A 16,164-nucleotide genomic window follows, 5' to 3' on the forward strand; every position below is an offset into this window, starting at 1 on the left:
TTTGTTTGTTTGACCACAGGAAAGGCTACGAGTCACATGGCAATATATAAATTAATAGAAATTTATCAATTTAAAATTAGGAACTAGTTAACAATAAGTTTGAGAAATAGGTCAAACATTTTGAAATTTATATTAAGGACTGGGCAGCGGGGAAACGAAAGCACCACCTCCGTTTACACCTGGGTTCAATTCCCAGCATCCAGAGGGTGGCTCACAACCAGTAACTCTAGTTCTAGGGAATCTAAAAGTCTCTTCTGAGCCCCACTGATACTAGGCACCCATGTGTAGGCAAAGTACTCATAAAAATAAAATAAATAAATCTCAAAAAATTTTAAAGAATAAAATGATGTTATAAACTTCATGTTTGTCAGACTAAGTAAGATGGCTCAGCAGGTAAGGGCACTTGCCTTCAAGCCTGACCACCTAAATTTGATTCTGAGGATTTGCATGGTAAAAATCAACTCTCTGACTTCCTATGCATGCTGTAACATGTGTTTGAAGGGAATACACACATCTATACACACACATACACACACAAATGTAAAAATAAATTCAATAAATTCATATAATAAAATTCATGTTGTTTGAAAATATCTTCTGCATCTTCATTTATTCTTAGAAATTCTACTAAATGCAACTAAAACCAAGAACTTCCTTATTCAATGACAGAATTTCAGCAATGCTTTATTCAATGACAGAATTTCAGCAATGCTCTCAAAAATCACGGCCCCACACCAACAAAAAAGGAAATATATTGAAGAGGATCCAAGGAGAGTTGAAGGAGAGAGGGTGGATATGATCAAAATACACTGTATACATAAATTTCTCAAAGAAAAAAATTTAAAATCTAATTTAAAACAATCCTCTCCAAAAGACTGGTGGTACACACCTGTAATTCCAGCTTAGAAGGTAAAGAGGAAGATCAAGAATTCAATGTCATACTCTGCTTCTTGAAGAATACTAGGCCAACCTAGACAACATCATACCTCAACCCCCAAAACACCCCACTTTCTCTAAAACTTGCCCTCAATATTCAACAATTCCTCAAACTGAGATGTTTAATATTAATGATAGGAATCAACAAACATTTCTATAAAAGTCAGACAGGAAGTACTTTAGGCTCTGGGGCACATATGATATGTTATTTATATATTCATTAGCTTTGTTTACATTTTAGGAATATATTTAAAAATTTCTGAGCTGGGGATAGTGGCTTGATGAGGGAGTGTCATATATCAATCTGTTGATTTCATTGGTTAAGCAATAAAGAAACTGCTTGGGCTCACAGGTTAAAACATAGGTGGGAGGAGTAAAACAGAACAGAATGCTGGGAGGAAGAGGAAGTGAGCTCAGACTCTGCTCTGCTCCCAGAGATGTGATAGCTCTGCTCTCTGAGGCGGGCACATGCAATCAAGCTCCGACACAGGATGGACGTAGGCTAGAATCTTTCCGGTAAGCGCACCTTGGGGTGCTTACACACATTATTAGAAATGGGCTAGTCCAGGTGCAAGAGTTAGCTGAGAAGAGGCTAGACATAATGGGCCAAGCAGTGTTTGAAAGAATACAGTCTGTGTGTTGTTATTTCGGGGCATAAGCTAGCCAGGCGGCCAGGGTGCTGGGGACGCAGCCCCGCCGCTCTTATTTCAACAGTGGCTCCCATGTGCAATCTTAGCACCTAGCAGGCAGAAGCAGCGGACTGCTATGAGCAGTACTAGGGCATCAGAATCACAGAGTGAGAGCCTGCCTCAGACAACAAAATTCTTACATAAATGTCACACAAAACCAAACCACTAGAATTAGCTGCCAGTCACAATTTGCTAAGCACTGACTTCTAAGAAGTCAGCATCCAGAAAAAGTTTGCTGTTAGAGTATATTCTACTAAAGGCACCAAAAAAAAAAAAATCACACTAAAGTGTTCACATTAATAAAGTAGATGACATTGTAGCAACTAAAACTGATAATAAATATGTTGAACTCTATACTTTGACAAGGAAATCTCAAGATGAGAAACCTACTAACAGAAACTTCTACAATTCATATTACACATGAATAGGAACTTGTATACCACATGTGTATGACTAATGCACATGTCTCTACTTGGAAAACAGCAGCTGAAAGTTGACTACAACATCAAAGCTCAAATTTCCTTTCATGATAATTAAAACCATTTATACATTCAAGTAATCAAAACTGGTGAGTCTGTTTTAGATGTCATCGACTGCTGAAAATTAAGAACAGAATCAAGAGACTGGTGGTGATTTGCTTTCAATTTTAATTAGAAGCCAGCCACAGTAGAACATACCTATAATCCAATGGTTCTAGAGACAGAGGCAGGAGGATCTTTGTGAGTTCAAGAACAGCAAGGTACAGGACAGCCAGAGCTTATACAGTGAAACCGTGTTTCAAACTTAGTATTTATTGTGTCCAAAACTATTGGTCACCTTTGTCTAAATAACAACTTTTATATATTTCATTTAATCTAAACTCAAAAGATTCTCATTAACATCCTGATGCTACTATCAAACATGAACTTCACTAAGAATAAAACTGGGACAGATTCAACCAATGTCCATCAAAATCCCAGCAAAATTCTTCAAAGACCTCGAAAGAATGTTACTCAACTAATTATGGAAAAGCAAAAAACCCAGGATAGCCAAAACAATCCTGTACAATAAAAGAACTTCTGGAGGCATCACAATCCCTGACTTCAAACTCTACTACAGAGCTACAGTATTGAAAACAGCCTGGTATTGGCATAAGAACAGACAGGAGGACCAATGGAACCGAATAGAAGACCACACATCTTCGCACACCTGATCTTTGATAAAGAAGCAAAAAATATCAAATGGAAAAAAAGCATATTTAACAAGTGGTGCTGGCATAACTGGATATCAACATGTAGAAGAATGAAAATAGATCCATATCTATCACCATGCACAAAACTCAAGTCAAATTCAAAGACCTTAATGTAAAGTCAGCCACACTGAACCTTATAGAAGAGAAAGTGGGAAGTACACTTGAACACATTGGTGCACGAAACCACTTCCTAAATATAACCCCAGCAGCACAGACACTGAGAGAAACAATTAATAAACGGGACCTCCTGAATCTGAAAGCTTCTGTAAAGCAAAGGACATGGTCAACAAGACAAAACAACAGCCTACAATATGGGAAAAGATCTTCACTAACCCCACATCAGAGGTCCGATATCTAAAACATACAAAGAACTCAAGAAATCGGACACCAAAAGAACACACAATCCAATAAAAAAAAATGGAGTACAGACTGAAACAGAGAACTCTCAGCAGAGGAATCTAGAATGGCTGAAAGACAATTAAGGAAATGTTCAACATCCTTAGTCATCAGAGAAATGCAAATCAAAACAACTCTGAGGTTTCATCTTACAGCTGTAAGAATGGCCAAGATCAAAAACACTGATGACAACTTATGCTGGAGAGATTGTGGGGAAAAGGGAACACTTCTGCATTGCTGGTGGGAATGCAAATTGGTACCAACCCTTTTGGATGTCAATGTGGCGATTTCTCAGAAAATTGGGAAACTTCCTCAAGACCCAGTAGTACCACTTTTGGGTATATATCCAAAGGATGCTCAATCGTGACACAAGGACATGTGCTCAACTATGTTCATAGCAGCTTTAACCTGGAAACAACCTAAATGCCCCTTGACCAAAGAATGGATAAGAAAAATGTGGTACATTTACACAATTGAGTACTACACAGCAGAAAAAAATAACGACAGCTTGAATTTTGCAGGAAAATGGATGGAGCTAGAAAACATTATTTTGAGTGAAAGACAATTATCACATGTACTCACTCATAGGTGGTTTTTAATCATAAAGCAAAGAAAGCCAGCCTACAAACCACAATCCCAGAAACTTAGACAACAATGTGGACACTAAGAGACACTTACATAGATCTAATCTACATGGGAAGTAGAGAGTAAAAAAGACAAGATCTGAGTAAATTGGGAGCATGGGGACCTTGGGGAAGGATTGAAGGGGAGAGGGGAGAGGCAGGGAGGAGAACAGAGAAAAATGTAGAGCTCAATAAATATCAATTTAAAAAAACTATAAAATAAAAATAAAAAAAACTGGGTCAGATTGAAAGTCTAAAATGAAAATGCTAACCACAGCATTAACCAAATGGCCTCGTATCTTACCTAAACTGGTGGGTTTGATCAGCTCGTCCAGCAGGTCATAGAATGGTAGCTTTTGCAGCTTTATATCCGGATGGACTGGGTGCAGTGCTGATGTGAGATGTGGGAGTTCCAGTTCATGTTTAGGTCCCAGAAGAGAAACAGGGAGTAGTGGGGATGATGCAGGGTGACCATCATAGGTGAGTTGTGGAATGGTAGATGGTGACAGAGTCGCTGGCATAGGACTTGAATGTACGTTGGGGATAGACAAGTCCGCAGGCGTCATAATTTTCTGAGGGAACCGCCGCCTGTAGAGTTCTTTAATTTTCATTTGTACAGCAGGACTACAGCCAGCCTTTAACAAATGCAGGGCTTTTGTAAGAAGTTCGTGTTTGCGTCCGTGCTTGTTTCTCCCAGCGTAGCCCAACAGTACTTGGAGTTCAGAAACTCTAAGGCTCATAACCATTTGCTTAGAGAAAAAAGTTAAAATGTAAAATATTAGTATCTGATACATAATTTACAATTCTAAACAACTTTTATTTAGCCTCTTCATGTGGTTTGCTTAAATACCAGCCCATTTAACATCCTTACTATTCTAAACAAAGTTTATCCAATTAATAATAGAGAAACTTTAAAAGTAACATGCATAAGTTTCTATAAAGGATACAGGATCAAGTTTACACTACGCAGGACCACATCTCACTTTATCCCTACCACTGAGTGACATTAACAAGTACTTACTAATTTTTCAGAAGCATAGACGGCAGAATAGTAAGAGCATTCCTGCCTTCTTGGGGAAAAAAAAAACTAAGTACATTCAAACCAAACATCCCACCTCAAACTCGAGATACATTACCAAATTCGACTCTCTGTATTAACTCTGGAATGCAAGGAACAATCGCTATTTTCCTGAGCCCTGTCTCTTAGTCTGTGCTGTTATATTGCTAGCTAGCAGTCCCAGATACTAAAACTCTCGATTCCCACTTAGACATCAAGAATTCCATTTGTACACTGTAATACATGCAGCTAATGACAGAAATCTACTTACCTTTATTAATCTCGGGTTCACAATTTATTTCATCACTGCTTCTATTCTCCACCCCTTCTAAGAACAGGAAATGGAAATCTAAACAGAACCTTCCATTTTAAAGCAACAGAAAAGGGAGCCAAAGAGGAAGGGTCGACCCTACCCACACTACTACTTATGGAAGAAGCCCTGTCTCTGACAGGATGACAGGAAATACCAGGATGAACACATACCTGCAAGCTTCCCAGTCATTAAATTCTCCATTTCCTAAACTATTGGATTCTCTAGATTCATACCAAATACCAACACACAGTGGCTCCAAGGCCTCCCTACCTTCCTGTATGACTTATACAAATACCTTTTCTCAGCCAACCCGTTGGAGGAACGGTTCTCAACCTTCCTAATGATGTAGCCCTTAAGCACAGTTCTTCATGTTGTGGTGTTTCCCCAAACATAAAATTATTTTCTTTTCTACTTCATAGCTGTAATATTGCTAATGTTATGAATCATGATATAAAAATCTGTGGTTTCTGATAGTCTTAGGTGATCCCTGTGAAAAGTTCATTCAACGCTCCTAATGGGTTGCAAGCCACAGACTGAGATCCGCTACATTAGAAAGTCCTTTCAGGTAGCAGAACAGCCCCCAAACGTGACCAATAAAACAAGAACTCTGATGCAAGACAGCTGGTCAATCAAAGCTGTCAGTCACTCCACTATTTCCCACCTTCAGGTCCAGCTTCGCCGGCCTGCCCCAGTAGATTGGAACTGTTTTACTGTCTATCGCTACTGTCCATTTCTTGGGTATTTAGTTTTCACACTTAACCTGCAGCACTGTCATTTCTATCCATACACTGGTTCCTTGCCTAGATTGAGGTTCTCCAGGACTGATGACCATTCTAGACTGAGGTTCTGAGTATATGACCATTTTATTTTTAGCATCTAGAACCAGAATTTGTTATCAATTATGTGGACAGTAAAGGAATGAACAAGAAAAGCATGTCAGAAGTAATGGAGGTAGAGTGTACAGTGATAGATCATTCAAACCAATGCCCAAATTCTTGAGTTCTACAGAGGCATACAAAGGTGTAACTCAGACGTTGGAAACAAACTGTTGAGTATAATGGCCTACATGTAAAGAGCCGTGATTGGGAGGCTAAGACAGGAAGATCTTAAGCTTAAGGCCAGTCTCAACCAACAATAAAACAAATAGTTATACCCCAATACTATAGGTATTTTCTTCTAGGATATTAACAGAGATTGTAAATAGGACAACAATTGTATTTTCTCCCTAGTCACTGAAACATCCTAGAAAGGTATAAAACAACTAGAAAAATTACTTAAAAGACACCTGCCAGGAATGGTGGAATGTATTTATAATACCAGCAATTGGGAGGCAGATCTCTGTGAGACAACCTGGTCTACACATACAAAAGTTCAAGGCCAGCCAGAGCTATACTAGCTAACTGTGAGACCCTGTCTGACTTGGGATTCCCCTCTGAATGCTGTGAATACCATTGGTTAATAAAACAAACAAACAAAAAAACCTGTCTTGGGCCAGCGGTAGGTAGGGAAAACTAAACTGAATGCTGGGAGAAAGAAGGCGGAGTCAGAGAGAAGCCATGGAGCCGCTGCCAGAGACAGACATGTGGAACCTTGCCAGTAGGCCACGAACCTTATGGTAAAATATAAAATAATGGAAATGGGTTAAATTAAGATGTAAAAGCTAGCCAATAAGAAGTTAGAACTAATAGGCCAAGCTATGATTTAATTAATACAGTTTCTGTGTGGTTATTTTGGGAGTCTGGGCAGCTGGGAAATGAACAAGCGGCTTCCTACTACACCCTGTCAAGTGAGGAAGCCTGCAGAGGTCAAGAGAGGGCACTGAATCCTGTGGAAAGAGTTATAGGTACTGTGAGGTGCCCAATAAGGACACTCGGAACAAAACTTGGATCCTCTCAAAGAGCAGCAGCATGTGCTCTTAAGCACTAAACCGATTCTCCACTTCCAGTAATGCACTGTAAATCTTAAATTGGACATCTGTACTATTGCACTTGGGAGGTTGAGAGTGAGGGAACTTGAGTTTAAGGCCAACTTGAGCTACATTGGGAGATCCTATTATCTCCTAATAATCTTCTGTTTGTAATGAAATAAAAAAATCAAACATCAAGGATTAGTAATAAAAAAAAACTGGAGTTGGCTGGTCTTACTTTCCTATTGCTGTGATAAAATGCCATGACCAAGGCAACTTATAGAAGGACGGGTTTGTGTAGGCTTATGGTTCCAGAGGGATAAGATTCCATCCATCATGGCAGAGAATTGACTGCAGGCGGCAGGAACAGATGAGAGCTCACATCCCAAACTGTAAGCAAGAAGCAGAGAGAGCAAACTCGAAATGGGATGAGGCTTTCAACTCTCAAGGCCCATCTCCAATGACATGCTTCCTCTAGCAAGGCCACACTTTCTAAATCTAGCAAACAACTGGGGACCAAGAATTCAAACATTTGAGCCTATGGGGAACAATCTCATTCAAACATCAGACTGTCTTAGTTTCTTTTCCTGTTCTTGTTATAAAATGCTCTGACAAAACCAACTTAAGAGAAAGGGTCTATACTGGCTGAAAACTTGATGGTAAAGCCTATTAGAGTGGGGAAGATGACAGGCGCTTAAAGAAGCTGGCCACATGACATTCACAACTGAGAGCAGAGAGCAATGAATGCATTCATGCTGCTCAACTCCCTTTTTCCATTTATAAAATCCAGGACCCACCGCTGGATTCTTGAATAAGCAATTCAATAATTAGCACAATTTCAGTGATGCCTTTGTCATTGTGAGTACAAGATTAAAAATGTAGCACAGATGCATTATTGTATTTCTATGAAAAACACATTGACAATTTACTTAAAATCAAATCTCTTGTTTGAAGGATCAAAGAAAAAGTTAAATGACAAAATAAACTTGACAGCTGTCAATTATATTTTGACTGCCTCAAAAAAAAAAAAGTAGACACTAGCAACCATTAAACAAATACTTGCATAGCATGCTCTCAAAAGACAGCTGCTATTAACAAGTCAAGGTTTCTAGTTTGGGTTTATTTTCAGAGAGAGAGAGATTGATTTATCATTGTGTTTTTGAGACAGGTATCATCATTTTTTCACACAGAAAGCAAAAAATCTGCTCAATGTCTGAATGTCCACAACTAATTTTACTTCAAATATATTTTCACAATTTTACAGATATTTAAGGAAACAAGCTACATGTCTTTTAATGGGGGGAGGAATTAATTAAAAATGAATATAATTTACATCAATTTCCAGTTCAAGCTTCAGTAATTGAACTTTAAAAAAAAGTTCTGGCTAAGAAGTGTGTGTGTGTTCCATTAACCATTCACTGCACCTGATCTTGCACAGCGGAAGGCCAGGTGGTGTTCCTTGCTATTACTGGAACAGATTTTGCATACTCTTGGGGGACCATAATCAGCAATGTATTTTAAGAGAACTGAAGAAGGGGGCGGAAAAGGTCCAGCCATCTGAAGCATCATTCAAATGAAAGGCTCAGAGAAGCATGCAGCAATTAATTCATAATGTGGAAGTGTTGACAACACACAAGAAAACTAAACATTTAAATACTTCTGAGATGCTGAAATAAAATATATTTTAATATGCAATGTGCTTAAAATTCTTCAATTGTTACGACTAAAATAAATGGAGTATTTACAACTAAGGATAATGTTAACCATGATAGCTACTAGAAATCATCACTTCCTAGGGAATTCCAGTATTCTGCTGACTGCATCTTTGGATGATTTAGTTCTTAGAATCCCAAGGGATTAAAAATGGTTGAAAAGTGTATATATTCTGCACAGAATTCTGTGAAGGAAGTCTTCCTAATGTGTGTTTTTTTTTAATCAGACAGGCATATGCACCATTTTAAAATTCTTTAATTTCTTTGTATATTTGATGTATACCTGCATGTGGATCAGGTAATCAAACACAGAGGGGGTCACCAGCTCCCCTGGAACTGGAGTTATAGCCAGTAGCGAGCCATCTGATGTGGATGCTGGTAATTAAACACAGATCCTCTGGACAGCAAGCTGGTTTTAGCCACTGCATTCTCTCTAGCTCCATGTGTATAATTTTTTAAAAAAATTTTTTTTTATTTTAGTTGCATGTATGAGTGCTCTACATCCATGTATGTATTTGTACCATGTGCATGCCTGGTGCCCATGGATGTCAAAAGTGGGTATTGGATCATCTGAAACTAGAGCTATAGATTGTTATGAGCTAACATGGGTCATGGGAATTGAACCTGGGTCCTCTGCAAGAACAAGTGGTCTTAACCATCGAGACATCTATCTAGCCGATGTATATTTGTTTTGTTGGGTTTTTTTGTTTGTTTGTTTTTTGAGACAAGGTATCTCTATTCAGTTCTGGCTGTCCTGGAACTCACTCTGTAGACCAAGGTGGCTTGAGTTCAGAGATCAACCTGCTTCTGCTACCCAAGTGCTGGCATTAAAGGCTGCACTACCACTACCTGGCCCATACACAACAACTTCTAAAATCCTAATAGTTTTACAAGAAACACTAGTTCCTAGCTGCAGCTTCGATTTTAGCTTTTTCGTCTGGAATTTTTCATCATTTGTACAGCAGTCTGTTCATTTTTTCTTCAAGGTATCTACTGACTTCCAATTATAAGAGGTAATGTTTTTAGCTGTCAAATCTCATCACCTACCGTCTCATTATAATCTGTGATTGAATCAATTGTCTCTGCTTACATTATTACATCTGTAAATAAAATACAAAAAATACTGAACCAAAAGTATAGCATAATTATGCTTTTTCATATAATTTTGCTCTCTTTATAATTAATATCCACCATTTTGTGCTTGATTAGTATTCTATGTACCTACTGTCCATTCATCCACATAGTCAAACTTTCCTCTCAATATATTCAATTATATGAAGGAAAGCTGTTTGATTTTGATTGGTTTTGTTTTCTATCTTTTATTTCTTTTTTTTTCTGATCTTGTTTTTTTTTAAAGGATTTTTATTTATTTATTATATATGCAGTATTCTGGCATGGAGGGTACCAGATCTCATTACAGATGGTTGTAAACCATCTTGTAGTTGCTGGGAATTGAACTCAGGACCTTTGGAAGAACAGCCTGTGCTCTTAACCTCTGAGCCATCTCTCCAGCCCTTCTGATCTTGTTTTGTTTTGAGTTGTCTTGTTGTATTTGTTTTTAAACAGGGTTTTCCCCCATACAGCCCAAGCTAGTCTGGAACTTGCTGTGTAGCTCAGACTAGCTTCAAATTCAGTATCTTCTTATTTCAGACTCTGGTGTTCTAAAATTATAGCACTCTCTTCCTAAAAACATAGCTCCAGTAGCCTGCTACAAGGCTACAAAGTGGACAATTAGATCTGAGCCTAGTGCACACTATGATCACAGAATTTCCCTTTATTATGTCCCAGGAACTCCCATCTGTATCCCACATTGAACCCCATTTCCTCATCACTGTGGTTCTTCTTTTTGCTTCTCTTCTTAGTGGGGCTTTTCCTTCAGTAGACTTTTGAGAAAGGGGCATGGGAGGTATCTTTTTATATCTTGCATTATTATAAAATCAATACTTCCTCACACTCAATTCTTGAGTTTGGCTCAGTAAAGAATTTTAGAGAGAAAATTTTTAGTAGAATTTAAGACATTTCCTTATTTTCTATTTCCAGTGTTGGTATTAAAAAGGTTAGACTAGCTGGGCGGTGGTGGTGCTAGCCTTTAATCCCAGCAGTAAGGAGGCAGAGGCAGGCGGATCTGAGTTCAAGGCCAGCCTGGTTTCTGTAGTTCCAGGATTGGCTCCACAGCTACTAGGAAACCCTGCTGCAAAAAAACTAAGCAAAGCAAAGCAAAGCAAACCAAAATAAAAAAGGAGAAAGCTCAGCAGTTAAAAGTACTTGATGGTCTTATAGAGGGCCCAGGTTCAATTCCCACCTTCCACATGGTGGTTCACCAGCATCTTTTAACTCCAGTTCTAGGGAAATCTGACTCCTTTTGATCTCTGAGTGCAGGAGGCATGTATGCATGCATTCAGGCAGAACACTCATACATATAATATATAAATAAACATTTTTTAAAAAGCTAAAATACTAGATTTTGTGGCACATGCCTATAATCCCAGTACTTGGGAGGTGGTAGAGTGGGGGATCAGAAGTTCAAAGACACTAGTCTGTGTTCCAGGAGACACTATCTCAAACAAACAAACAGCCACCATACTGTTCATCTGTAATCTTTTATGATTACCTATATCCCCCATCTGGAAGCTGGTAGAATTTCCTCTTTAGGTATTCTGAAATTTCATAGCATCATGCCTCAGCAATGATTTTTTTGGCTTGTTTCTACAAGACCTAGTAACTGTTGAGCTTTTACATTCAGAGATGCATGTCTTGGAGAGTTTCTAACAAGTCTTCCTTTTTTTATTTCCTTTCTCATAGACTTCCATTTAGATACTAAGCTTTCAGAAATGATTCTCTACATGTTCTCAAGGAATTGTATTGAGGAATGGGATGTCTGTCATTTCAAAGACAACATCACCCTCAACCTCCTTTGTAGATACATAAAACTTACATACACCTATGTATTCCCAACTACACAAATTAAAGAAGTCCATTCTGCAACAACAGAAAGTACCAGTTTTATATTCTCATTAGCTATGACCTTCCTTATTAAAAGTTATATCTACATTTTAACCAAGAATGAGACCCCCCCCCAGCTCTCATTCAAGCGTGCTGCAGTAGTTTCAGTCAAAGCAGACTCTGTACTATGAGTCTTTATCTAATCTCACTATAAAACCAAGTATGAACTAGAATTCTATAATTATATACACTAAAGCCAGACACAGTGATTCTAGGAAGAAGCAGGAGGACTGATGGAAGGAAGCCTGCAATCTACAAAGTGAGTTCCAACCCAGACTGGTCTACATAATGAGTTTCATGATCAGCCTGGTCTACATAGTAAGTTCCAGGCCTGCTAGGATGCAAAATGAGACTACCCTTCATAAGAAAACCAACAACGAATCAGATACATAAGAAAAGCATATTAAAATAAAAATATTTTATTCATTATTATTGAAGTCAGATTATTCAATACGACTGGATTCTAAACTGTTCAATTCTACTCTTTCCCATTAGAAATGGTTTACAGGTTTGGCACAGTCACTCATATCTCTAAAGTCTAGTACTTGAGAGACTGAGGCAGGAGCTTTGCCATAAGTGAGAAATCAGATTAGGGTTACTACACAGTGAGTCCCAGAGCCTGGACAACAAAGAGACATAGCCCTTAAAAGCAAACAAACAAGGACAAGAATACAGAAATGAAGACACAAAATAACCAACTGGTAGATTAGCAATCTGTCAACAACACCTAGTTCAACCAGAAAACCTTGTTAGACAGTTTTAACTCAAAGTAGTAAATCAGGTTGGCTGCATCCTTCTCCATAATCATCTCCCTCCCAATTTCTCATTTTTTTAATTTATTTCTCAACATAAGACAACTGGAAAGAGATCTGCAGCACCAGCCCCTCCAGCTATCACCTTCATCTCTCAGTCTCCATTCCATCATGCTGATTACACTACGCTCTCAAAAGATGACAAAATATTGTGATTATATGTAAACAGAGATTCCATTTTCCTTCAAGCAATGTACAAACTTAACATTTTGAAAGGGTTACCATGGTTTCACTTCTTGATAGATGATTTATACGTCATTCCCATCTATGTCCTACCACATTTTATGAAACATATGGATATAGGCTTCAAAAAGCTCCTTCTTGTTAACATGAATTCTAAAAATAACAAATCTAACTTACACTGTTTTAAAATTTGGACCCAGTATTAAGTTTAGTTTAATTTAATTTAAAATTCTAGATCCTAATATTATTTGGGACTTTTACTGTAAGCGATTGGGGAAATGCAAAGAGTGTTCCCATTCCCTATTTCTCTTTTCTCTGCTTCAAGCCCTATTTTTGTCTTTTCTACTCCCCCGCTACACACACACACACACACACACACACACACAGTGTAAACTTCCTTCCTGTCTTTTAAGTTACCACTGATGGATATGTAAGTTTGTTGTTAAGTGGACGCCAGAAGCCAGACCTAGCAGTACTGGCAGACACCAGGAGTAGGTCAGTTCCAACACCCACATACACACCCAGCACACACTCTTCACTGGCTGGTGCATCTCTCACTTCCCTCCCACAGTGTCCTCTGTCTAGGAGCCAGAACTGAAGCTCCTCCTAGCTGAGGCCCAAACCAGATGATTCTTCCTCTATTTTTGATCATACTAATAAACCTCCCCCTTATCGGCTTCAAACAGCAGTGCGTTCTCTTCCTCTCCAGCCTCTCTGGTTTCCCTTTATTCCTTCTCAGAGACAGGCTGTCCATCCAGTCAGGGTCAAGATAGTCCCCAATCAGGACCCTGAATGGACTTACAATATCCTAGAGGGCATCCTTGCTAAGGATCAATTTGTAATCTGCCTCCTGGCTGGTCTTCGCAAGGCCACTCTTAAAACAATAACATATGAAAAAACCTGAGTCAATTCCTAGACCACCTCACAAAGGCCCTCTTAGAATATACCAATCTGGATCCCCAGACCCTAGATGGAAAAGAACTCCTTATGACCTACTTCTTTTCCCAGAGTTCCCTGATATTAAGTCTCTTAAACATCTAGAGAAAGGACCTAGATGTCACAGGCAGAAGCCTTAGCAGATGCCTTTAAGGTGTACAACAGGAGAGATGAAAAGGCCTGAAAGGGGCTGGAGAGATGGCTCAGTGGTTAAGAGCACTGGCTGCTCTTCCAGAGGTCCTGGGTTCAATTCCCAGCAACCACATGGTGGCTCACAACCATCTGTAATGACATCTGGCACCCTCCTCTGGCGTGCGGGCATACATGGAGGCAGAATGTTGTATATATAAATAAATCTGAAAGAAAGAAAGAAAGAGAGAGAGAGAGAGAGAGAGAGAGAGAGAGAGAGAGAGAGAGAGAGCCTGGAAAAAAATACCCGATGCTAGCAAAGGCCTTTGATAGGCCATAGCAACTACCCAGGTTCCCTGGACTCCCAAAGCCTGAGAATCTCTAGGTTCCTGTTTCAAATGCAGTCAAGGGGGCCACTGGTCTTGGGCCTCTCTGAACCCTCATAAACCACCAAGACCATATCCAAAGTGCCATCAAGGATAGTTGGGGTGTTGACTGTCCTCATGTTTCTCATGGTATGAGGGCATCTGATGTGAGAGTCCCCTCTGTGTGCTGTGATTACCATTAATGAATAAAGAAATTGTTAATAGGGCAGAGCTTAGGTAGGCAGGGAAAACGGAACTGAGTGCTGGGAGAAGGAAGGTGGAGAGAGAGCTGCCGTGCATCCGTGGCTGGAGATAGATTCACTAAACTTTGCTGGTAGGCCACGACCTCGTGGTGATATACAGATTAATAAAAATCGGTTAAATTAAGATGTAAAAGTTAGCCAATAAGAAGCTAGAGCTAACGGGCCAAGCAGTAATTTAATTAATACAATTTCTGTGTGGTTATTTCGGGGCTGGGTAGCTGGGAACCAAACAAGCAGCACCTTCTCCAACAGGCATCAAGCCCAGAATGCCCTTTTCAGATCACCTAGATCTGGCTGGCCATGGACGATGCAGGTGGATCAAGCTCTCTTGACCTGATCACTGTCATCTCTGACTGGAAGCCTTGGGTAGTTACCACAGTCCCAGGGCCATCTATCCACTCCTTCCCACTGGAAGCCTCGGGTAGTTATCACAGTACCAGGGCCATCTATCCACTCCTTCTGAACACTGGAGACCACAAACTTAGTTCTGACGGCATTTAGGAACCAACATCTTCTTATCAGGGTAGGGTGACAGCTTTACCAGCCTTACCAAATCCCATCAAATATATAACCCAGGCTCAATACCGACACTCTCTCTATACCTCTAGCTTTTGTAGACCAGGCTGGCCTAGAACTCTCAGAGATCCGCCTGCCTCTGCCTCCTGAGTGCTGGGATTAAAGGTGTGCGCCACCACTGTCTGGTTACCTTGGATCTCTTAAGAAATAATCTGCCATCTTTCCTTGTCCCCTTTCCCTCAGAGCTACCTGATCTATCTCTTAGTGCCCTCCTGGGCCTATATGTTGCAGATTTTCCTTGCCTCCCAAAAGGAGGTATCTGCTAAATCCCCCAACTTCCTTAAGCCCTTCAGGGCCTCTGTGACTTTGTCCCTCTTGGAATTCTCAGAGCTTCTCTATGCCCTCTTGTGCTTCCCTCTCCTCTCAGCTCCCACTTGGGGCTTACAGAAACTCCCTCCAGTGGAGTTCGTTTGGCAACCCTTCCTCTCTTCCTCCACTAACTCGGATTTTATTAAGGCCTCACTCTGTTACTACAAACAGAGGAGAGAGGTGGTCTTTGTCTCTTCCTCAGAGAGGACTGCTGTTCCTATGTCAACTAGTCAGGTGTAGTAAAAGACAGGATCGACAACTCCAGATGGATCTATAAAATGTAAAAAAGTTCGTGCATTTGGCCAGTGGCCCATTGAAAGTCCAATATGAAATACTACCCTTTTTAGCCCCTTCTCCTCTTCTTAATCCTACTAGTCGAACCCTGCCTTATAAACTTGTCTAAATTTCCTCAACAATAGAGTCAAAAGATTTTGAATCAGACTTTTAATCAGTTGCTATGACAGGATTACTGGCCCCTAGCTACAGAGCCAGAGGCCAGCAACTCCAGACTATACCCTGAAAGTGAAGAATCAAGATCGCTCAAAGGACCTTGAGGCGTCTATTCAACCAACAGAAAGTAGTCAAATTATAACATTGTCCCTCTTTCCTGTGACCTGATTGTTTACAATAGTAAACAAAAAGGGGGGAATTAAGCCCTCCCCTGAGGACCTCCAACTTCCAGGTTTCACCCACAAGACACTCTAACTGCCCTAACTGCTGGATCC

General features: G+C 39.8%; 1 protein-coding gene across 2 annotated transcripts in view; it reads right to left on the bottom strand.

Annotated features, from left to right (window-relative positions):
• The window catches only part of Pias1 (protein inhibitor of activated STAT 1), a 110,342-nt gene that overhangs the window by 78,498 nt on the left and 15,680 nt on the right, over nt 1-16,164 (bottom strand). The window contains exons 1-2 of one of the 2 annotated variants that reach the window (XM_050151749.1): nt 5,204-5,340; nt 4,180-4,624 (exon numbers count right to left, since the gene is read on the bottom strand). In XM_050151749.1, the coding sequence (XP_050007706.1) occupies nt 4,180-4,621 (442 nt within the window). In that variant the 5' untranslated portion in view covers nt 4,622-4,624; nt 5,204-5,340. Of the gene's footprint in view, nt 1-4,179; nt 4,625-5,203; nt 5,341-16,164 lie in introns of those variants that run through there. The other variant, XM_050151748.1, reaches the window with a different exon arrangement.

Source organism: Alexandromys fortis, unplaced genomic scaffold (assembly GCF_014885135.2).
Source record: "Alexandromys fortis isolate MF-2015 unplaced genomic scaffold, M_Fortis_MF-2015_v1.1 scaffold_70, whole genome shotgun sequence".
Lineage (NCBI taxonomy): Eukaryota > Metazoa > Chordata > Mammalia > Rodentia > Cricetidae > Alexandromys > Alexandromys fortis.